This window comes from Rhinichthys klamathensis, unplaced genomic scaffold, assembly GCF_029890125.1.
Source record: "Rhinichthys klamathensis goyatoka isolate OS25496 unplaced genomic scaffold, OSU_Roscu_1.1 h1tg000011l_1, whole genome shotgun sequence".
NCBI lineage: Eukaryota > Metazoa > Chordata > Actinopteri > Cypriniformes > Leuciscidae > Rhinichthys > Rhinichthys klamathensis.
The window spans coordinates 3,722,203-3,748,266 of NW_026606564.1; the positions used below are offsets into that span (position 1 = coordinate 3,722,203).

At 38.4% G+C, this 26,064-nt stretch overlaps 1 protein-coding gene across 2 annotated transcripts in view; it reads right to left on the reverse strand.

The window, feature by feature from the left end:
* Positions 1-474: 474 nt before the first annotated feature.
* Positions 475-26,064, reverse strand: part of ak5 (adenylate kinase 5) — a 104,957-nt gene continuing 79,367 nt past the window's right edge. For both annotated transcript variants that reach the window (XM_056264313.1, XM_056264305.1), the window contains exons 8-14: positions 22,600-22,676; positions 12,556-12,598; positions 11,818-11,862; positions 9,063-9,226; positions 6,840-6,956; positions 5,639-5,833; positions 475-1,117 (exon numbers count right to left, since the gene is read on the reverse strand). In XM_056264313.1, coding sequence (XP_056120288.1) covers positions 1,052-1,117; positions 5,639-5,833; positions 6,840-6,956; positions 9,063-9,226; positions 11,818-11,862; positions 12,556-12,598; positions 22,600-22,676 — 707 coding nt within the window. In that variant the 3' untranslated portion in view covers positions 475-1,051. The remainder of the gene's footprint in view (positions 1,118-5,638; positions 5,834-6,839; positions 6,957-9,062; positions 9,227-11,817; positions 11,863-12,555; positions 12,599-22,599; positions 22,677-26,064) is intronic.

The window sequence follows — 26,064 nt, forward strand, 5'->3', positions numbered from 1 at the left end:
TTAAAGGTAGGCGGTTTTCGGAGAGGCTAGCATTAGCGAGCTAGCTTGGAAAAAATGTAACCTTCAAACATATACGGAGAGCAGCAGCTTTTGTTTCTGCTACGATAGCTGCAAGATCAAGCCGAACGTGGTGAGAGAACATTGTGCTTGGTACATTTTCGTCTTCAGTCCAAACTTGGGTCTTCAGCCGACGGAAGGTCAGTGGGCGGAGAGTAGATGGTCTTTTGTGGCTGTTCGATCACATGAGCGTTCACACTACGAAAGCAATCCGGTCGAATGAGTTTGGAAGCTACCTCTGGAAGTGGACAAACTCGGTGTTTTTAACCTTGTGTACACCTGACACGCATCTTAGTACCAGGTGTAAACGGGGCCAATGATTTGTGCATTCCTCTTCATACCCACACATACAATTAACTGAAATGAAAACATCATTCTAGCACACAGCTTCTACTTTTAAAGAAACACACGAATCCATTAAACATATGAAATGTCTTTATTTCACTCTGGTTGATAAAGAAGAATACAGTTATCACCTCGTTGTGAAATTGATGTAAAAGCCAGACTGTGAAATTCAAATCATTTCCCTTTCCAGCTCATTCATTTCCGCTTCGACTACAATAAATCACTATTCTGGCACGCTTAGCACGATATAATGAATAAAGTTACAATATAAAAAATGCTCTCCAGCGGCCAATCCTTCATGCTTCTCAGTTTTGCTGATTTCAGTACTCAAGGATACTGATTGAGTCCAAAAACACCAAAACGGCACCAGACTGTAGTAAATAACCCTCTTTTTTCCGTGTTTTATGAAGCTGAAAGCTAGCTTAAGCATACAGGTTCGATACCAAGAGATAAACACAGGTGATTTATTGGGCTGGTATTTACAGTGAACGATGATGATGTGAAAAGAACAGGTGCCAGTTTTCCAAGTGGACGTGCCATACAGAAACTGTTATCACAAGTGTGTGTGTGCGACAAACTGTGGTGTGTAAATGTGAGAAGCTGTAGGTGATGGTTTTGTCCTCCAGGGGGCAGTGCGAGTCCGAGCTCTCTAGCAGGAGTCCAAGACGAGGCAGATCTGCTCAAAGACGTCTTCCGGGGGCTGCTCGGCATCAATCTACATATACGCACACAACACGGCTGTTAGAAGCTGAAAAGTAGGGCATCAACCCACAGGAGAACCGTCATACAGCGCTAATAAATCCTACAAACACACACATGTTCTGAATGTGTTCACTCTTAACATGTATAGAGACACTGTCGTCATCACTGGATCATCAGATATGATTAGTGTAAAACATTTTGTTCTAGTAAAAGGGTTTTCTGCTGTAAACATTATTATTAATAAATTATCATTTAAATGTGTTGTGGTAATTGGCCTGAACTGCAAGATTTTCTTTTGTAACACTTAACAAACAAAAAAAGCATTTCCCTTTAAGATTATTTTATAGATATTTCAGCTGGTGGATTTACATTTGCATGTCAGTTACTAATCCTTTGAATGATTATTATCTTTAAATTACTCAGTGGGTGAACTGTTCAAAGAGCAATATCTCACTGAAATATTTTAGAGCATAGAAAAATCTTTTAAAGGGCAGGGTTCCCGCGGATCCTTAAAAAGTCTTAAAAAGTCTTAAATTAGATTTTTAAAATTTAAGACCATAAAAAGTCTTATAAAGTCTTATTTTTACTTATGAAAGGTCTTAAATTTTAGATGACACTTTGACTTAGACATATCTAAAAGCTTTCCAAATTAAAACTATCTAATTAGCGTACGTATTTTTATTTATTTATTATTCTATCTTTGTGGATTTGCTAATTCACGTGACATTTCGCGTCACTCGCGAGTCGCGTCACTCGCGAGTCGCGGCAGCATAACTGTCTCCTGCACGCGAGAGGAGAGAAGGAGAAGAAAGGTCGTAAATGTCAGTTCAGTTGTAAGTTCATTCTTTATGTGCGTATGGTGTGCGATGTGTATTGTCTATTATGATATTGTAATCATTGTTTTAACAATGTACGAGGCACTGCGAGCTGACAGCGCATTTGTCTCGTGCTTTCACTGCGTGATGTGTGCAGTGTAACTGTTATGTCCCCAAATTAGTTTTTGTCTTATATTTATATCATATTATGTTCTTATATTAGAATATCACATCAGAAAGAGTGCCGTTTTCCCGTGCACAATTCCAAGTGTGATATTTATGTTATACAAAAGTTAAATTAACAATAAGTTAACATTGAGTTACTTTTTAGACACAATATTGTCAATATTGTTTGTTTTCCCTTTATTTCGCCGACTATAATTTCAAAATGAAACAGTAGCAGAGTCTCAATGCAACCGACAGCGATGATTTCTTGACTGAAATCCGCGTTTTGAACGAATCACTTGCTTCTTTCCCGAATGAATCAGCCGTTTGAACGAATCGGTTGAATGAATGACTCCCTCAACTCACTTACTCACAACAGTGATTTGCCGCTGCGGTTTCATATTTAAAGTACCCTTTAAATAAAATGTTAAAATTAGAAATCATTTCATATTTAAATATTGAATATTAATTTAAAAATAGGCTATATATCTCATAGCTTTATTTATGCAGTTGTAAATGGAGTGTAAATATTTTAATGCCACTTCTGATGCCGCTTCTGTCACCTCTGCACTGCAAAGATGGATTTTGATTGAATGATTTAATTTGACTGGTAACAGTGGTACTGTATGATTATTATATAATTAAGTATTATTGTATAATTACTGTATAATTTAATTTGAATGATAGTATTTGACATTAAAGGTGATGCATAACTCTAAATAAGTTTAGAAAAAATGTCCATATATAGGTGAAAATGCCCCTGAAAAAATCAATTTAAGGTGGCAAATATTGCCCCTTAATTAAAATATTAATTTCTGTCACTGCTGTGAACTGACCACTGCATAGAATATGAAAAATATGAATATCTTCGTGAGTCAGCTGTCAACAACAGACCTAAACCAGCCATGGCACCAGCACAAAAACACAATCAGGAAAATATCATCTAATTATTATCAACAAAACGTTGAAAATATTAAGATATATTTTTGTCAATACTGCACAGCCCTAATGTACGGTATTAATTTTGATTTCTTAAGGTCTTAAAAAGGTCTTAAAAAGCCTTAAATTTGACTTTCAAAAGTGTGCAGGAACCCTGAAGGGTTATTCCACCCACAAATTCACCCTCATGTCGTTCCAAATCTGTAAAACGTTTGTTCATCTTTGAAATGCAAAGATATGAATGAAATCTGAGATCTTTCCGTCCCTCCATTGACAGTTCCCAACTACCACTTTGACGCTTCAAAAAGTTCATAAAGAGATTGCAAAACTAATCCATATGAATTGAGCCGTTCAGTCCAAATTTTCTAAAGAGACACGATCGCTTTATATGATGAACAGATTGAATTTAGGCTTTTATTCACGTATAAACACTGATCAGTGAACAGAAGCTCATCCATAACTGCTTGATACAGGAGAACAAACCTAATTGGTTCTAGTAGAAGCTCAAACGTGCTGCGTAACACGAGAATGAATCTCATTGGTTCTCGCTCATCAATGTGTGCGTTGATTAATGTTTATACTGTATGTGAACAAAAGCCTAAATCCAATCTGTTCATCTTATAAAGTGATCGTGTCTCTTCAGAAAATTAGGACTAAACGGCTCAATTCATATGGATTCGTTTTACCATCTCTTTATAAACCGTTTAAAGTGTCAAAGTGGTAGTTGCGTAGACTAGACTGTTAATCGAGGGACAGAAATCGCTCAGATTTCATAAAATATCATCATTTGTGATTTGAAGATGAACGAAAGTCTTACAGGTTTGGAACACCATAAGGGTGAGTAAATGATGACAGAATATTCATTTTTGATTGAACTAACCCTTTAAGATTGTAATATTTCAATAAGTTGAGGTCCACAAATTTAAAATCCACATATTTAAATGGACCATGGTGCTATTAAAATGTACATGTACCACAATAGTAACAATTTATTTTTGAAGTACCTTTGTGTACCATGGTAATGATAGAAATTTTCTTTGATTTTCTTTCTTTTGCGGCACATGATATTTTGATTAATGTTGGTAACAAGCATTGCTGACCATTAACATGTGTGTATATATATATATATATATATATATATATATATATATATATATAAACACCCAGCCATTTCTCAAAATATCTTATTTTATGTTACACAGAAAAAAGAATGTAATTTGGAACAATCTCTTTAGCCCCTTAACTGTCACCGTCCCGTATACGGGACGCCTAACTTTACTTCGCTATATTACTATTAAATCCTAATCTAATTATGACAAACTATACATGGTTGGAAAGGTCTAAGACTCCTAAATAGATATGTGACTGCAGTTTTTTGCTACAAATTATGTAGGAAGAGTAACCGATGAATTTTTGACAAGAGTGCACCTCAAAAAAATCTGCATCATAGCCTAACAGGATTTCTGACCTAAGTCACAAAAAGTTGACGCACACTCCTTTAATAATTGAAACTTTGGTTTTCATGCTAAAAGTTCATAATAAAACATATAATATAGTATTTTTGAATAAAAAATTATAATATAAAATTATCCTCTAAAAAGTATAATATGTATATTATCCTCTAAAATATAATATTATCTTTTTTTATCGCCTTTTTTTATATCACATATTTTAGTAGTTATCATAAATTAGGTATCATTTGAAAGGTTACAAACTCAGATTTCATCCTGTGAAAACTGTTTTGAAATTGAACTTAGAAACGGTACTTAAAAATATTTTATCAGGCTCCTCCCCTTTTGGGCATCATTATATTTCATAATTTATGATCAAAACCTTTTCTAATCTTCACAAAACACATATTTTCAGAAAGGTCTGAGTCTCAAGGTTCCACATTTTGTGACAAAATTGATATTTGGAAAGAAATTGATTAATTTGTTAAGGCAGAATGTGTACAACTAAAATTCAATGGAATGTATGTCACCCGGTGGGTATTTGTGGTACTACGCCCAAACAAAATCTCATTGCAACTTCAATTTTTGTGATATCAACTTCAAATTTGGAACATAACTTGGTTAGATTTATGGCTTTGATTTTATAGTAATTTTATAGTAAAAAATATTTTGTAAAATATATATTTTATATAAAATAAAAAATATATAGTACAGTATATTTGATTTACTGTAAATTTAAACTTCCATAACTTTTTCATACTTTCATTTTCTGAAGTGTTTCCTTTAAAACAAGACCAAACTTAGGTATATATTCCAAAGCATTCTTGAATTACAACCATTTAAGTTTTAATAGTGCATTTTAACCCCCATTCTCAAAAAGGGGGGTGACAGCTAAGGGGTTAAAAGATGGCTTCCCCTTTAGATGCACTTTCATTTATCGGATATCTGAGTAAAAAAAATGTCCTGCCATGACAAACCCAAATCTGGTTAATATGTGCATTGTGTAAGTCAAAACTCAAGATAGGGGACATATTTCAAGGACGTAAACTACACTTAAGAGGTTCTCCTTCAATTGAGGTCAGTGTAAACAGTCACAATGATCCACTTAACGGCCAAATAACACTGAAACTACCACTGATTGTATCTGATCTTCTCCACACCGACCTTATGCAGAACCTCTCTGTGTTGGTAGTGGCCGACCACGGGATTGACCAGACTGCAGAATCCGTCCACCCTACGACCAGTGTCTCTGTCTCGGGCTTCTTTAGTGTGCAGGCTGCAGGTGGCCCTCTGCTGCAGCCGTCGGCTCATGATGTCCGCAGAACATTCCAGAAGCAGAACAATGTCGGGCTGCCCCATCTGAAACACAAACACACACATAACCTGTCAGATCAGTGATTAAGGGCATTAACACAGAAGTCTCAAGAAACCCTATTCCTGGCCACATGTCAATGTCGGGTCACTGTGATTTTGCCAAGTTTAGTTGATCCTGGAACAACATTCCTGTCCAAAAATGTAGCCCTAACCCTAACTTATCCATAAAATCAGAAGGAAATGATAGGTGAACAACACTGATGTAGAAGCACTGGTTGTAAGCCTAAACTTCACATAAACTCTAAGCCTGTCTTTCAAATCTGATTGGTTGATTGGAATGTTTTTCCAGGATCAACAAAAATGTTGATCTAGGAATGTTGTACTTTGTGAAATCACGTTCACCGTCAATGTCAATGGACCAATAGTTTTTTGGCAAGTTGTAAGGATCACTGTCGAGTCCAGGGGGATCGTTGTATGTTCAGGCGGGAAAGTTATATCAATGCATAAGCTCGATTTCTTCTGTGCCAGTGAACACGTACCACGAGTGTGTGAAACAAATCAAACGTTAACCCAATAGTCATTGTAAATCTTGTCCTCTGAAGTAGCTCTCAGATCTAATTTGTGCATATTCAAACTTGGCTGTCATGTTTGGTACCAAAGTGACTGGCATCACTGATGTTAAAACTGGTTATGCTCAAATCCAAATGACATTTGAGAGCTGCAGTGAAGAGAAGATTTTCAATAAATTACATCAGATGTTCCACCTGTATCTCAAAGAACGCTTTCATATGGCAACGAATCATATGGCTTTGGAAGATCTGGAATCTGCTTTTGTGGGTGTGAACACTTTTTAAATTGTCTCAGTTTGTGTTTCATAAAACAAAGGTTAATTCGAACAACATGAAGGTGATATATTGATATTTAAGGTGATAATATTCCGTAACTTCCTGTCGTTGTGCTCAACATAATGCAACAACTGTGTTATAGTATTTGTCACTGGTGACTGCAGTCTCACTCCCAGTGATTCTATCCTTTCCTGAAGAGCACTGACCTTGGCTTCATATTCTTGCGCCTGCTTCACATTCTTCGGGAAGCCAGTGACCAGGAAGCCCTTCCCCTGACGCACAGTAGACGCCATGGCCTCGCACAACAGATCCAGCAGTGTGTCCTTAAACACACCCAAACAGAAGAGAACAACAGATGAACACTCTCATACAGAGAGTGACAACAGCTGGACACATAAGAACACAAACACATATTAGAAGTGAGAAGTTCTGATGTCTGGGATGACTAAAAGTAGTTCACAGCAAATGTTAATGACAGTCGTGTTGCTAAGCAACACCACTGTAACATAAATCATCTGATTAGGACTGAATCTCTCTGAGCCGCATGCTAAACCTCAGCAAATAAAACTTAACAACAAGAGCCTGAGCTCAAAATGATGAAACGACGACCTCATCTGACCCACTACTAAAAAAAAAGAAGTGTAGACATTGAAACGATTGCTTCATTAAATGTGTTTGTAAGTGTCTGATGGTGGAATATACTGTGTAATGATGGCATACCTTAAAATATCACAGTGTCATTGTTTTGTCTCAAGATGCACGCCAGTAATGTTTATTAAAGCCACTTAAATATCCTCACTGAACTAAGGCTTAAAGGGATACTCCACTTTTTTTGGAAATAGGCTCAATTTACAACTCCCCCAGAGTTAAACTTTTGAGTTTTACCGTTTTTGAATCCATTCAGCCGATCTCCGGTTCTGGCGGTACCACTTTTAGCATAGCTTAGCATACATCATTGAAGTGGACAAGACCATTAGCATTTCTAAAAAAAAAATGACCAAAGAGTTTCGATATTTTTCCTATTTAAAACTTGACTCTTCTGTAGTTACATCGTGCACTAAGACCGACGGAAAATGTAAAGTTGCGATTTTCTAGGCTGATATGGCTAGGAACTATACTCTCATTCCTGCGTAATAATCAAGAAACTTTACTGCCGTACCATGAGAGCAGCAGGCGTAATGATATGGCGCAGCGCCTGAAAATAGTCCCCAGCTCAGTAACTTCCAACGTGACCGGGACTAAGTGCCTGCGCCTGCTGCACGTCATGGTACGGCAGTAAAGTTTCTTGATTATTACGCAAGAATGAGAGTATAGTTCCTAGCCATATCAGCCTAGAAAATCGCAACTTTACATTTTCCGTCGGTTCCAGCCAGAACCGGAGATCGGCTGAATGGATTCAAAAACGGTAAAACTCAACAGTTTAACTCTGGGGGAGTTGTAAAATGAGCCTATTTCCAAAAAAAGTGGAGTATCCCTTTAATTCTGGCTTAATCTAAGCCATGTCCTAAAGGCCCCGATATACTTACAAAATACAAAATCGAAGAACAAACTGATCTGACGTCATTTCGAGAGAAATAAATAAATAAATAAAAATCAGGCCGAAACGAAGTTCGTTTTGAGAGTTCGAAACAGCTTGCCAATGCGGGGCCTTAAAAGTCTTAGGATTAGCTCCATCTCTAATCAAACACACCTGCCAGTGATTTTAAAGTAATCCTGAAGATTTCCCAAATGTGTTTGATTAGAGTTAAACACTGCAGGACCGTGGACTTCCAGGACTGGAGTCATTGGACTAGAGGCCAAGACATACTATTGCACGAGGCTGCTTGTGTGCAGTAAACCCAAGTCAGAGTCTGTATTTCTCTCCTGAGTGGTCCAGCTGAGTAATGTGTGCCATGAGAATTTACTTTAGCCCTCCCTCCTCCCCAGCACCACCTGTCTAGATCCTCTACAGCTTCTCCATACCTTACCTTGCAGCAGCCACACACTCCCTGAAACTCTGAGTATGCTTCAGCAGTAAGCTTTGCACAGCAGCAGTGTAGCAATATACTAGTCTGCCTAGATTAATCCTACTTACACTGCATTCTTATGTATAAAATGAGAGTGGTCATGATTGAACTGTAACAATGGCAAAAAAAAAGAAAGAAAAGAAAATTGGAGTTTTGTGGCTTTTTCCAGAACTGTCAGATTTAAAATGAATCTATGCTCTTAAAAGTTGACAAAATTACCTTTAAGCAGATAAACACATTTAAATGGCTTTCTCTTCTGGGAAAATGGACCAAAAATATTGCAAATGTTTAAGAAATGCTTCTGGGAAATTCAAGCATCACAGTAAAAGGTGTCAAGGTGTGTCCAAAAAAGCGTTAAACCCAGCGAAGCTGCTCTTTTGATCGTTGCAATTTCCAGTAATGGACTTTAGCGAGATTGTGCACCTCGGGAAGCTGCTCTCCTCTCTCCAGAAGGTCTCGGAGAAAGCGTCCTCTCTCGCTGTGAGACTGGAGCTCGCTGCACAGGATGTCCCCGGGACACAGGCGCTTCAAACTGTACCGCTCCTCGATTTTCTCAGACTGGAGAGCTTTCCCCGATCCCGGCCCACCTGGTCAGAATGAGAAAAAGTCGAGAATAGATCTGTGATGAAAAACTGTTACAGACAATGGATGGGAGAGACCGTTCTAAATGCTCAGGAACAAGACCCACAGCCTCAGTAATTGCCTGTCTTGGGAGATGTGAAATCAGTAGATGTCGTTCGGTTTGCACCTCACACACTATTCGCTGGCTCTCCCCGACCCTGCCATCTGACTGAACTCCCACAGGCCTTCATTAGGATTCTGCACACAGCTCATCTATCCAAACAGTCCACATCTAACAGATGTTGTCTATATAACGCTGATGACGAGGATGTGGCAGGCATACTTTCAAACTTTTAAGAAAGCCTCTGAAATATCCAAGCATCACAGCATAAAGCAAAGGGGTTTATGTACCAACCAGCCAAAAGAATAAGTGGCAGAACTTTGTTTATTGCTTGGACTCTATACTGGATGGCCCCAGCGACCAACAAATCAATATCATGCTTCATTACTATATTGCTATCTGACTGAATGTTAATTTTAGTGTGGAATAACCGTTACCAATTACTCATTGCAGAAACATTGTTTTTTTTCCCCATGTCTAAGGATGAAATAAATATATTTAGCCATTCACCATTATGAAAGAAGCCTCATATTGCTCACCCGAACTGCATTTATACAGTAAAACTTAAAGGATTAGTTCACTTTAAAAAAAACTTTTGCTGATAATTTACTCACCCCCATGTCATCTAAGATGTCCATGTCTTTCTTTCTTCAGTCGAAAAGAAATTAAGGTTTTTGATGAAAACATTCCAGGATTTTTCTCCATATAATGCACTTTACTGGGTACCAAACGGTTCAAGGTCCAAAAGACAGTTTCAGTGCAAACTGCAAACTGTTCAAATGGTTTTAAATGACACCAGACGATGAATAAGGGTCTTATCAAGCGAAACGATCGCTCATTTAAAAAAGAAATAACAAAGTTTAAGTTTTATAAGCTCACATGCTCGCCTTGCTCTGTTCTGTGTGACTCTCCTGTTCGAACTCGTTCATCAAAATGAACAAATCTTTTTCCGAGTCAATTCGTTCATTTCGGTCGTTAAATGAATCAAATGACTCGAAAAAAGATTTGTTCATTTTGATGAACGAGTTCGAACAGGAGAGTCACGAACGTGCATCACAGAATAGAGCAAGGCGAGCATTTGAGCTTATAAAACTTAAACTTTGTTATTTATTTTTTAAATGACCGATCGTTTCGCTTGATAAGACCATTATTCATCGTCTGGAATCGTTTAAAGCCATTTGAACAGTTTGCAGTTTGCACTGAAACTGTCTTTTGGACCTTGAACCGTTTGGTGCCCAGCAAAGTGCATTATATGGAGAAAAATCCTGGAATGTTTTCATCAAAAACCTTAATTTCTTTTCGACTGAAGAAAGAAAGACATGGACATCTTGGATGACATGGGGGTGAGTAAATTATCAGCAAAAGTTTTTTTTAAAGTGAACTACTCCTTTAAAAATGTTGTTACAATAAAAAAAAAAAAAAAAAATTAAATGTAATTTATTCCTGTGATGTCAAAGCTGAATTTTCAGTACCATTACTCCAGTCTTCACTGTCACATGATCCTTCAGAAATCATTCTTATATGATGATTTGCTGCTCAAGAAACATTTCACATTATTATCAATTTTGTAAACCGATAATATTATGTAGAAACTGTGATGCTTTTTTTTTTTCAGGATTGTTTGATGAATAGAAAGTTCAAAAGAACAGCATTTATTTGGAATCAAAATCTTTTATAGCCTAAATGTCTTTACTGTCATGCTGATTTTTTTAAATTCGTTAAATAATTTATACACCTGAGAGTCAAAAAACTTTTACGCTGTCAATGTTTTTGCAAAACCTACTCTGAATCTCTCTTTTACTGTCAAAGGAGTCTGACTATTAAATCTAATCTATTCCTTTTCTTGACAGGTACCACAGTGCAGATACAAAGCTGATAAATCTTTCCGCGAGTCTTTAACGTGTCAGTTAGGCTGGTCAAGTGCACTCTAGAGCGTAATTCACTCATGCTATCAATCTCAGATCAGCCATATCCAAAGCAATATTACAAGCATAAGCACTGTACGAATCTGCTGACGCAACAGGACAGGAACACAGGCCGGGTTCCTTTTAAATCAACCAAACAATCTCTTTTCGCCACAAAGAGATGTTAAGCTTGGCTTTTAGTCCACTTCACTACATTAGCTGGAGCTTTTGAACAAACGTGAGGGGAGGGAAGCCCCTAGCACACAAAGCCTCGTACCATCTTGACCGTCTGCTATCCATTTATCCAGAACATGAGTCATTTTCAAATGAAGACTGCCAACAGTTTCAATTAGGAACCATCAGAAGCTTTCACCTGCCCCCAGTTTCAAACACATGCTGCTTGTGTGTCTGTTATTGTGTCTGATCTAGCTGTGATATATGTACTTTATATCAAAACATTGCTTCCTGGTCTGTTCTTGTGGAGGAAATGAAGGCACAATAAAACAGTGTATTCCGTGTCTGTCTATAATGAAAATACTGTGCAATGAAAGTAATGTATAATGTGCTAATGCAGCTTTATCAGCTAACATACCAATCACAAAGATGACCTTTTGTTTCTTGGTCTCCACGGGAAAACCTGGTGGCATTTTGGAAAGAAAAAAAACACACCAATTATATTATGATCAGATAACAGGTTTCTCATGTCAAAATATAGCTTTGTCGTGTCATGTGGTCCAATCAATGCTGGAAATGAATGAGAATAATATGTTAGCGTTAAAAAATGCAGGTTTACCAGTAACAAATAATATAATATAATATATAATACATTTATATTATAATATAATATAATATAAAAGCCTTGAATTTGAAATAAATAAATTAAATAATAAATGTATGGTCTTGACAGAAGATTTGGCATTACTTGGCATCACTGAAAATCAAATTTTTGCATCTTAAAATTGTAAAAGCAATTGTGCACAAATTGAAGTCCAGGTTTTTCAAATTGAACTACAAAATTCAAATCTCTTGGTTACTAATATATAGGTTTCACAGTGAAAATCTTCAATATCATGAAATATTAGTCGTTTTTCCAAGATCAAGATTTTAAGTCTGGTGAAACTATTATGGCAACAGAGAATGTGTTTGTTTGCACTGCATCATTATTTATGATTAATGCCACTGTACAGACATAGAGACTTTAGAGGGCTATTAGACATCTGGTACTGCTTAAACAAGCATATCTTCATTCCTCTATCAATAATATAACAAGGAAATTTCATACACACACATATAAAGTGCACAAAGATCAATTAAGAGATACAGATCTCACTTTCTCCAAGCGCCTCTGCATATCCAGCCACATCTTCATCGATCTGCCATAGAGAAAGACACATAAGAAATATGCTTTTATATCACAAATGAAGTGAAAGGGCAGTTAAAAGCATGTACTGATGATTCCAAAAATAGGCTTTTGTCTTTTTTGATTTTTGGGAGAAAATATGATGCTTCTTGACGGTCGTTTCATGAGTTTCACTGAGCTAATTAAAACAAAAACTGTGAGGTTTCCAGTGTTTGAACACAAACACATCGCCGAAAACTGGGAACTTGACAGTTTTGTGCCGTGATTACTGTGATTAAAAGAGTTCTGGGCTGTTTAACAGCAAAACCTTAGGTGGTAACTTGCCACTTTTTTTTTTTTTTTCAGCATTAGAGAAGATGAGATGAAAAAGAGATTGTATGTGTGTGTGTGTGTGTGGGAGGAGTGCAGGGTGCCACTGATGAGCGTGTTTGTGATGTGGGCAGGCCAGCCGGTCCGATGAGTCACTGGCAGAAAGAGAGAGAAATGATACACATATCCAACAATCCTGCAAATTTGGACCATTCAGGCCACAAATCCTGCGCCATAGACAATGAGGGGTACACGTCCATCCCAATATTCACCTTAGTGCTTGATCAATATGGTTTCTTTTAACAACTGATTCTTGCATGTTTGTTTTTGGACATAATCCCCCAATCTCGAATATTTAGATACATCCATCCATGGCCAACATGCATTAGATTAAAAGCGAGCTGTTAAAACGTCAGTTTCTTTTCAGGACACTTCATGAGCATAACCATACAGCACCGATTCAAGCATGATTTTACCTTATCGCAACATATAAAGCCAGATTTTAGCAGATGTCTACTATCTAACCCTTCAACTGATATGCTGGCAATGATAGAACAAACTATGAATCTGATTGGCTGGAAGGTTATTTCACCTGCAAATGCTTCTCCATACGGTCACATGAAAAGCAAAGCAATATATGTTTGTCTTAATCAGTTTATTTGTCAAAATAGAGCAAAATTGTGAAATATTACCTTTGCATATCTTTCACTGGGGGGGGGAGTGCTTAAACCATAAATCTAACAACATTTAGTGAAATTTGCACTTAAAAAAATGTTGCCGACCCCCCGAGGCATGGACTCTACCAGACTCCTGAAGGTGTCCTGTGGTATCTGGCAGCAAGACATTACCAGCAGATCCTTCAAGTCCTGTAGGTTGCGAGGTGGAGCCGCCGTGGATCAAACTTGTTGGTCCAGAACATCCCACAGATGCTCAGTTGGATTGAGATCTTGGGAATTTTTGGAGGGCAGGGCAAAACCTTGAACTCTTCATCATGTTCCTGAGCCCCTTCCACCAGGGAACACCATTGTCAAGAAGGGGTGTACCTGGTCTGCAACAATGATTAGGTAGGTGGCAGAGGTGTAGTTGTAAAAAAAGAGGTGGGTAAACTATAAATTCTGGTGGACCACGACGTGGTCACCCGGTAAGGTGGGCCACTGCGTATGTGTATCCTGATGACATTGCTATTAGGCAGGGCTCGACATTAAGCCTTTTCATACGCTTGTCCTTAGGACAAGTAAATCTGTCATTCACTTGTAAAAAAGTTTCTCGTCAGGATTTCTTTTTTTTTGTGTGTGTTAATTTATTCTGAAACAATATTCTCATCAGTGTTCAATTAGCTTTGATATTTAAATCGGCATATTGTAATATTTGCACCTTTAAAGGGCATCCCCTCCCCAATATTATTAAATGTATGCTTCATCTTTCATTTTAAATTCCTAAATTTGATCAATAAATTCAATTATTTCGAATAATAAGACACTATAGGGCTGATCAAATTAAATCATGTACACTGAAAAATTACAATTGCATAAAATAATGTTATGAAATTGATTTAAATTTACAAATAAGAAACGTTGGAAAGAATGATACTACTTTTAAACATAACACAAACCGCCAGTAGGTGGCGGCAGGCGACCGTCTTAATGAGTGAGTCATTGATTCATTCATTCAAACGATTTATTCAAACGGCTGATTCATTCAAGAATGAGACAGATGTTTATGAATGGGTCATTGAATCTTTGACTCAATCGATTCGTTCAAAATGCTGAATCATTCAGTAATGAAAACAGGTTGAGTGTTCCTGTGAGATGCGCCGTGGTTCTGCTGTGATTTTTGTTTGGAACTATTTTCGCTGCTGAAACAGAACAAAAACAGCCAATATTGCATCTAAAATGTAAGTGACTTAATTTTAACTGTTTATTGAACTGTTGTATGAAATCAATGTCACATTTTCAATCGTGACGGTGTTCAGGAAAAATAATTGAGGTTGCTTAACATATGTTAAAAATATAAAAACTCCACATTTAGATTTTTTTATAGGCAGTATGTTGTTAACTGAGTGTGTGTGTGCGCTCATTTGTGTAGATTTCTCCTCGAGAGGCTGCGCGAGCGTCAACAGCACCACCGTCAGTAATAGTCAACAACACTGACAGTAATGCAGCGCAATATGAAAGAGTTCGTCTTAGGTTTAACAACCTATGAAACTAATAATTAACAATATGAAACTAAAACGACATAAGCTTAATTTATAGCTATTTAGAGGTGGATAAACGCAATTTAGAGGTGGATAAACGAACTTTGGAGGTGGGTAAACGCTATTTCCGAATATTGGGAGGTGCGTAAACGGCGTTTACGTGCGTTTAGCCTCCACTACATCCCTGGTAGGTGGCACGTGTCAAACTTACGTCCACATGATCCAGAGCATCGCACTCCCTCCACCGGCTTGTCATCGTCCCACAGTGCATCGTGGTCCCATCAATTCCCCAGGTAAATTACAAACATGTACATGACGGTCTGTGTGATGTAAAAGAAAATTCATTGGATCAGGCGACCTCCTTCCACTGCTTTAAGGTCCAGGTCTAACTCTTGTGTGCCCATTGAAGGCACTTTCGACAGTGGACAGGGGTCATCACAGGCACTCTGGTTGGTCTGCGGCTACACAGTTCCATACGAGGCAGGGTGTGATGCACTGTGTGTTGTGACACATTCCCTCATAACCATCATTAAAATTTGTTGTGACCTGTCCCACAGTAGACCTTCTGTTGGCTCGGACCAGACGGGATCGACTTCATTGTGGGGGTGGGGGTAAATTAAGTGCAATCTGCTGTGACGTCACAATCATGGTGCATTGTGATCTATGGATCTGCCTGAAGTGTACATGTTGAGTAGACTTGCTCCCTCGGTCAAAACCGAGAGGTCGAGGGTCTGTCCAAATAAACATCCCTCGTCCACTTAACGAAGATGAACGCACTTCAAAATGGCGGCGGGGATTCCCCCGAGGGGAAGTGCTTAGGGAAGTTTGTGAGTTTATGTCTAAAAGTGGAGTTAAACGCGGCCCCTGTCGCTAGTTTGTGGTTTGTCCCTCCTCCAATCACTCACTGTTGGTAAATTCTCACCACTGCTGACCGGGAGCAACACGCAAGCCTTTCAGAGATACTCTGACCCAGTCGCCTTGCCATAACAAACTGGCCCTTGCCAACGTCGCTCAGATCTTTATTCCTGCCCATTTCTCCTGGATCCAACTCATTGATTACGAGAACCGATTGTTTGCTTACAATCTAATCTACTGAGACCTTAATATGTGGCCTCAACAATATAGGTGTGACTGGTCAATGTTTTGGCTCATCAGTGTATTCCCTGAAAACAAATTTAAATATCTTCCAATATTTAACCTCTGAAGTAAATATATCTTAGGATGTTTAGGCAATTTGTCACTGAAAAGCAACACTAAAATATTGATTAAAATACTGATTATTTTGCAGTGAAGTCCAAATCTCCTACATCTCATGTTTTTGCTCTCCCTCTTTTACTCGTTCTTTCTCTCTCTCTCTCTCGGTCTGAGCCTCTCATTAGCTGTGCAGACTGAACAGTGGCGAAGGTCGGCCTGATGTGCTGTAGACGTTTGGCTTGTTTTTGTGCGTGGAGGAGCCGTGGGCGCTGCAGAAAGTACTGGATGCATGATTTCAGCAGTCACCCCCGTCTAATAAAGCAGCACAAGCCACTGTATGAGACGCTCGTCCTGTTGTGCTGCATCACGTCTGCATTGTCTGATTGTCAACAGATACCATATGCTTTAATATAATATGTTACTGAAAGAACACCATATTTCATCCTATGGAATGTCTATGTTATTTTCACGGTACTCAAAGGCACTACAAAGAATACAATAGAATTACCATGGTGGATGGTAAGAAGTGTAACCACTGATGTAACAGATGAGAGACAAATGAAAGGAAAATCCGCTACCTCCTCCAGAGGCATTTTGCTTTAAATAAGTACACTTATTTTTATGTGTTGACTAACAAGTACTTGATTATAATTTGCAGTATGTTATTCGATATTACATTTAAAGGTAAAGTATCCATATTATGCTATTTTAAAGGTTCCTAATTTTGTTTTGGAGGTCTCCTGCAATAGATGTACATGCTTCTTCTTCTTCTTTAGGTCCGTCTGTGCTACAGGGCACATTGGGCACAAGCCTATTCCACTGGTTGCGATTGACTGCATGGGATTCGGCTTCTTCCCATTTAACGCCAGTTTGCTTTAAGTCCTCTTTGAATGTACTTCACCAGGTCTTCATCATTCTACATGCATCCAAGGTCTAAAAACACTTTCATGTTATCATTATATGCATTGCACATCCACGTAAATTCTCAAAGATTCTTAAAGGTTCGTTCAAAGATTCAGTCCCCTCCTTTCCGAGCTTTCTCTGCTCTGATTGGTCAGATGGCCCAGTCTGTTGTGATTGGTCTACTGCTTATAGCACATGTCAGAAATGAAACACTCATTACCATATCTGAATTTCAGCTCAACAGCACTTGATACACAATGATACGAACAGTAACGATGACATCGATTTTACTTTAAACGTATGCTAAAGAATAGTGCTCTATCCCTCCAGCAGAGTTCCAGAATCTTGTAGACTCAGTGAGCATGTGGTGAACCAGGACCTCACTTTGGGCCAGGTTTACTAAATAGGGCAAATTAGCGTGAGAGAACAATTCCAAAAATGCACCAATGGGCGAGTGATGACGAGCAAATTAAAGAACACAAACGCAGCCGGATCTTTCCATTATGACCAACACAATCTACGCATTAGTGTCTGGTTTAAAGGTGCATTGTGTAATATTTAGGAGGATCTGTTGACAGAAATGCAATATCATATACATAACTATGTTTTCAGTGGTGTATAAAGACATTACATAACGAACCATTATGTTTTTATTACCTTAGAATGAGCAGTTTCTATCTACATACACCGCGGGTCCCCATTGTATATCGATAGAACAAGAACTTACATGTTAAGTCGCCATTTTGCGCCGTCATGTTTCTACAGTAGCCCTAAACGGACAAACGCATTTTGTCACTATGTTGTTCTTCGTGCAAAGAAGCTAGCTAAAGCGATTAAAACACTGACACAATGATAAACAAGTAACAATAATACTCGCAATAACATTTCGTTTGACTGAATAATTAAGTAAACATAATTTATTTCTTCATCTTTGTAAAGAAACCTCATTGCTTAACTGGCTACTCTCTGCTGCCTCAGACGACGACGTCTTTTCCTGTCGGCCACCGTAACTTCTGTTGGTTGCAATTCGCAACCTCACCACCAGATGCTGCTAAAAATCACACACTGCACCTTTAAGACTTGTTTTTTTTTTTTTTTGCTGTTAAATAATGGCACAAATACTAGTACATTGACGAACACAAACCTTAGTATATCACCATATATGATTCATTTAAATACTCCCCTTCCATAAATTTTGCTTCTAAAAGGGAAACTCCAACAAATGCATAGGTCTACAGCAAAAATAACAGCACAAATTTTTCCACTGCGTGTCTTTAGTAAATCCTGACAGTAGTTGTTTAACGCCATAAGAGGGTAAAACACAGGAAGGTATATAACAAGTACTGAACAAGTACAAAACTGTACTGAAGCTTTTCTGCACTGTAGTTGGAATGTCTTGATCCAAGTGGCTGGCAAACATTCACAGTACAGAATGAAACCAGCATGGCCAGAGCCAAAAACCCCACTGAACACGTAGCACACTGAGGCGAGGACTGCTCTGAGATCTGTTCTCATCTACACAAGTGTTTTTCCCTGCGTGATGTCGACGGCACGGAGAGTTTGCTGTCAGCAGCACCGCTGATGGACACAGATGAAAGAGTCACGGTGGGAATGTGGGCTGATCCACATCCATAAACACTCTTCACACTATCCTCCACCAAGGAGCCTTACCCGACTGCTTTTGTCTCACCCAGACACGATTTTAACCAAATATAATGGAGAAAGCATGACAGCATCTCCATGGAAATGCATAGAGAAGCAACAGATTCAGGAATTTAGTTTGACAGACATCTAGCAACAGGGAGGGTCTAATTGGTTCGCCTCTTACATGTAACCCTGCCGTATCGGTTGGTAGATAGCGAGAACCCTCTGAATAGATAATATGTGTGTGTGTGTGTGTGTGTGGCAGGAGACAAGGAGAAAGAAAAAATCATGTGAAGAGAACAAGATGCTCCCAGAAAGAGAGCAAAAGCAATCCAAACAGGGTTCCTGATAGTTTTGAGCTTATTCTGAATTGTGCATGAATCTGTGAAGCTGAATATAGTGTTATGATCTTCTGTGTATATATTGAGAATGTAAAAAAACGAACGCACAGCATGTATAAAAGAGCAAAAATGATAAAGCCAAACAATCTAGCTCACCCAAAAAATGACAAATGTAACTTTTTCACAGAATAGCGACTAGAATTTAGGTCTGTTTATCACACACATATGTTGGGATTCCATGTATTATGGAGACATTCCATAGACATAATAATTTTGATATCATTTGGCATAATGAACCTACCCAATTCACAGAAAACTTTCTGCATTTTTACATTTTCATTATTACATTATTAGTCTCCCTGGTAGTTAGTTAGTTCCTGCACCAGTTCTTTTTTTTACCTTGATTACTCCCCTGTGTATTTAAGCCCTCAGTTTTCTTTGTTTCATTGTCCGGTATCATCTTTGCTTTATGTGGTTGTGTGTTAGTTTGCTCCTGCGATCTCCTGAATGTTACTTTGTGGTTTAACCCTTGAATGCATGAATGTTTCGCCAATCATTTTAACATATTTGGGTCTTTAGTGACACGGATTTATATCTAACATGGATGGATCTCTACCTGTCGCGATAATAACTCTCCTGATATTAGAATAACAATTAGAGAAGAATAAATAAAGCATATTTTGTTACTTTTTGGAGCTTGGAAGTGTTCAGTTTGAGCAGATGTTTTACACCATCATCACTGTCCTCGTCAGAGCTCATTTCCCAATACATTCAGCATTACAGCAATACATTCCCTCAAACATATTCTCAAAACTATCATTTTCAGCATCTTCAAAATCAATATTTTGGTCGCTAACGGCTTTTCCACCAGATCCACCATCAAGTGACAGTGACTCTAATATTTGATTGCGTTCAGTACTTGCTCTGTAGTAAATCACTGAGCCATTTCAAGTTTTGCTGATGATACTTTCTATTCTTTTGTTTTCTGTCTGTGGTAACTCTGAGTGAAACGTCACTTCATCATTGTGTATCAGACATTACCACCTTATGGACTTGTGACATATGCTACTTGAAAACTTTTTACCAGGCCTTTATTTATCTGTGCTAATTAGGAAATGCCTTTTGTGTGAGGATTTTGTTGTTTTACCCTCACCCTAGATCCAGACTTAAATATAAAATAAAATATTACATTATTTTTATTTTTCTAAAAATATTTATTATTAAAAAAAAATTCATTTAATCCAAATTAGTGAATTTGTTTATTCACTTATTTGTTATTTGTTAAGGACCGAGTGTTTGACGACACGTGACGTGGTAGATATCACAAAAAGAATATTTTTACTTTGCATGTAATCAAGCTGTAATTTTGTCAAATTTTACAAAATAATTATTTACATAGAATGCTAGCTATTAATTAAAAATGCATTTAAAAAAAATTAAGTTGAACACATACACACAAAATATATTTTGAGGGATATTGGTAACCAAAAGGATTGAAAGAAGTTTGACGTGGGCATGAAATCTATTAGGAACTGCATGTGTTCCATCACATAAGGTCAGAGAACATGCATGTATTGAGCTCCATATGGAATAATTCAATACTAAAATAACCTCTCTTTACAAGCTTCAGAGACAGAAGCTTTCAGAGACAGTATCCGGGTGGGGATTACATAAAAATCTACTCTATAGCTCATTCTTCCTGACCTTGAGAAAAGAAATGGTCTCAGACAAACCCTTTACACACACACAGAGCTATATTTCTCATTATATCTATATAATACACACTCAAAGACTCAGAGATATTGATTACATTTCCATATTGAAGGTCAGCGAACATGTACCAGGTATTAATGCAATAATTGCAATTTAAATACCCAACAAATACACATGGCATTATTCTGTGGGCTATCATTAAAGGGGACCTATTATGCCCCCTTTTACAAGATGTAATATAAGTCTCAGGTGTCCCCAGAATGTGTTTGTGAAGTTTCAGCTCAAAATACCCCACAGATAATGTATTATACCATGTTGTAAATGGCCATTTTTGAGTGGAAGGAAAAACATGCCATTTTCGTGTATGTATCTTTAAATGCAAATGAGCTGACGCTCCCCACCCCCTGACCCCTATTTAAAAACACACAAAGTCGGTGTAACAAAAAAAAAGTCGGTTAGGTCTGTCAGTACCCAACGTAAACAGCGGGGAAAGAAATTGCATGTGTATATTAGATCTGTTTATTAAAGTGACAGCAGCGTAATATACAATACCTGTTTATGTGAATCAAACCACAAAAGAAAAACAGAAAATCACTCACTGCTCTTGATTAAATAACTTTAGTAGCTTTAATAAGACTACATTTCTTACTTGAATGCTGCTGTTAAATGCCCTGGCGAGTAGAATAACATGGCGGACTGTGTACACCTCACTGAGGGGAGGAGCTAAGCTAATAGGGCAGATTCCATCGCCAGTCGTGGGCGGAGCCTGTTGCAATGTGATGTCCCATTGGATCACATTCTTAAACGGCTCATTTTGAGACACTGGTTCAGTTTTATGGGGGAAATAACAAAAGGAGTGGGTGGATTTTCACCAACAATAGAGAGGTTGTGTACACACACTGCGGACTATTCTGCTCAAAAACCATACAAAAGCGAATTTTGCATCCCCTTTAAAAGATTATGCTGAAAATAACACATATGATATAACACTAATAACACTAATGAAAGTCAAGGACTATGGCTTAAGCTTCATCCATACAGAAGCTAATGCAGGAGATAGAGTCATTCATAATGACCATCCGCTAATGCAGGACTGTCACTCAACAAGCATTTCCATTAAATACAGACTCAATCTGCCTATAATGGCCCTTCAGCAGTCTCATCTGAGCCTAATCTGAGACTCCAATAACTTTATAATGAATTAAAGAGGTCCAGACAGATGGGACGTTTTCTGACATGCTAATGATGCTCTAAATGCTATTGTGATATCACAATAAAGGCCGCATAAGATACCATCAAACCATTGTGTTGTTGGATTAAGAATTCGCAGTACACCGTAAAAAAAAATATTTTACAAAGTTGTAAAACAAAAGATTACTGGAGTATCTTTTACAAGAAATTACTAATTTAGCTCTATCTACTTCATGTTTAATTCATTGTTACTTGCCGGTTCTTTCCCAGACTTAAACATAGTGCCGGCCCAGATCCGGCCCACATCTGGCACACGTGGAATCCACACATACCAGATGTGGGCCGGAACTGGGCTGACACTACGTTGCAGTCTGGGTTGAAATTATTTGTGAAATTTACTAGCAATTTCTGAGTGAAAATTGTTTATAATACACCAAATTTCTTTAAGTGTAGCCATCAAAGAAAAGCAAAGAAAGAAGTGCTTAGGAAAAAACAGAAAAGATGAGGTAAAAGACATTCTCATACCTGTTCGTCAAATTTGGTGGGCATATCTGCCAGACTGCTGCTGTCTGTTAACAGACTGAGGTCGAGCTCACTGGGTCCTATGGAGAAAAGCAAAAGATACAATCATGCTCTAACAAAACGCATTTGAAAGAAACATTGTATTAAGGTCTAAAAGAGGAAAAATACAGCAATTACAGCAAAGCCTTGTGTGAAAATAAAGACACTCTTGGACCTCTAACTACTATCCGTCATTGAAACGAAGTGCTGACGCTTCTTTATTGTTCTTTACCAGTAATTGCTCAAGGAACTCGGGCGTCCTTTCGGCGTAGCCAACAATCACAAAGGTTTCATTTCCTATATGTTAATTAGTCATTCATTTGTGGCACGAGTACATGTTTCACCAGAGCAAAGGAAGAGTTATGAAACTGATAGTGAACTGGCTTCTGTCTACACAGATTCTTAGATGTTTTCATTGTTAAGACGGTTATAGTCATTTTTACTTGTGATGATTCTCTTGACATGATTTCCATTACACGAGAGTAGATGTTAAAACTTAATGCTGATTTGTACTCAGCTTTCGCCAAGATAAGCAACACTAAGACTTAGCTTTACAGTAAACTATGCTTCTCCATCCATTTACGCTTCTTTCCATACGGTGGTGTGACTCCCCTTCTGTCTGGCGTTAATGACTGCAGTGTACTTGTCGCGTCAGCACACACGACGGCTGCAACTATAGTGTGGTCTCCCTAGTGGACCAGCACGACAACCGTCTGGATTGAGCCAAGTAGGGGACATCTCTAGGGTCTTCAAGTGGGCACCTTCCGTCCTCAGTGTTTCGTTGACTAGCCCACGACACCTCAAGAGGGCTCGACAGTGACTCTGGCATCCCAGAGTCACCCCCCTCCGTCCCCCACTCAACACAGGCCAGCTTACTGACCTCTACATCCCTCCTGCTGCTGAGACCTAACCACAATCTCACAATCTCTCCGCAACCCAACCATACGCGCCAACCCGTTTGACTAAGGCTGTCGAGCCCCACTGGTCTGTTAATATGCAGTTTCAGTGGCAACGGTTCCGTATGGCATACCACCTACCGCAAAACACAATATCTGCCCAACCACCCGTCATTCACGCAATATCCACAGGAACGTAATGACTGTAAATACTATACAACCTATACAAATAAACCAACAGACTCTTCAAGTTTTCAAGAATTCTACGAAACCGTAGCGTGGCGGCCTGTACACAGCCAGCTAGAATCTTTCCGTCTCAACCACAGCCAGTTGCTGCTCCTTTCTGCTGCTTCAGATAAGTTCTTTACTGTGCGACGCAACTCTTGGCCACTGAATCCGACGTCTCTGAGGAACCGGGTTGTAGAGTGTGCCACAAAACCTCGACAACCCACTTCCACTGGATAAACCTGGACTCTCCATCCTCGCTGTTCTGCTTCAGTGGCCAGATGAGCATACCGCAGTTTCTTCCTCTCATATGCCTCATCTACCGCATCCTCCCATGGCACTGTTAACTCTATCAGTTGAACAATGCGTGCTGACCCAGACCACAAAACAATATCTGGTCGTAGGTTAGTGGTGGCAATCTCAGGTGGAAAAATGAGCAGTTGATCAAGATCAGCCAGCATCTTCCAGTCCCTAGCAGCTTCCAGTTGTCCTGGACTAGAATTGGTGTTAGCACCTTTTCTTGGTGGTTGCTCGCCTGGGCGGAGGAATATTGTATTAATATATAATGTATATATATAATGTATGTATATATGACATAATGTATTATTCGTTAATTGGAAACCCTTTTAGAACTTAGTAAAGGAAAGCTTAGATTAGAAAATCACACTGACCGTATACGTTTACACCACAATGATGAACTAAAAATAGAAAACAACGGCAACGTTGTCAAAAATGATCCCCGTTCACACGGATTTGCGAAAACGACAAAAAAAATGCTGTATTCTGCTGCCAGGCCAGTAGTTGGCGATGTCACTGCGTGAAGAAACTACGTGCCTATAGACTGAACACTTAATACATATGCGCATAATGTCAAAGTTTTCACAAATTCATGTTTTTGTAGTTTACATGGTGATGATAGTGGCATCGTTTTCAAAAATGTGCGTTTTCAGGAACCCGAAACCCTGTTGTCCTGTAAATGAACGACCAAAACGCATAAAAAGTTTTCTGTTTTTAGTTGAAAATGGTGTCGTGTAAACGGCCCCTAAAACTGATGTACAGTAGCTTTACATAACAGTATTTGGGAACCTTCTATACCAACATATCACCAAGTAAATATTTAAAGAAAGAGAGCACAAAATGCGCTTTTCAAGCAAAACATTTCACCCAAAAAGTTTGTTAACACTATAGAAATACTGCTTAAGAGACAAAAGGTCAGTTTTCAGAAGGGACGATTTCTGCTTGGAAAACATTAGTGTATCGTGTTCATAGTTAATCTGATGAAAGCAGTGATGCCAATGATTTTCAAAGTAGCTAAAGCCCGCTCAAAAAGTCGCTAAATGTCTGTTTTCTCTCCTAATCCATGCTCACATACTGTATTTTAATATAATATAGCCGAATGTCCTATAAAGTTGTTCTCATCTACAGATTTTCTGTCAGACAACAGAACAAGTATGATATAGTGACTGACAAGTTAACCAGCAGTCCAAAAAGTTGGCAACACTGGATAGAAAATTGTTGCCAGAAGTTGCAAAAAGGGATCAGAAAAGTCAAGTTAGTTCCAAGGCTCAATAAATAAATGTATTATAATCCACGGAATAAACAATTCGTCCTTCATGTAATATAGCTTGTTAACCAAACTATACAGTAACTATACGAAGCAATGCAGTGAAATCTCTACTTCTACTTCCGGGATCAGTAAACATAACATAAACATTGATTTTATATATATTTTTTTTAAAGATCCTGGTGATAAAACTGGGAGAGCATCACTTTAACTTTAACTTTAAGCAATTCGTCAATTCCACAAGACGATTTTTTCAGTAAGTTGTTATCAGAGACTTCTTATTTGGAAATATACCTTATAATAGCCAGAAATATTATTTGCGAATTTGATGGGTGCTTTCACACTAGCACTTGTGGTGGATGCCTGGGTTCAATTGACATCAGAGTTTGGTTAGTTTGGATCATATGAACGCAGTTTTCCGAACTTCAGTATGCACCGACAAACCGTACACGAGTTGGCATAAAAAGGCTGGTCTGGGGTGCGGTTTACGTGAACTCTGGTACGGTTCGCTGCTGATATGAACGCAATCGTACTAAATGATGGAAGTCAACCCCTATTGATGAGGTATGATTCGATAAAACAGTGTGTTTGTGTGCGTCTCACTTACTTTCCTGACAAGCGTGACTGACGCACTGCAAGCAGAGAGAATGTGCTTGCCTTCATGCAACAAGCCAAAAATGGCTAAATATTTAGTGGTCTTTTAATGGTCTCAGCCATTTTAATCTAAATCACTGCTCAGGAAAT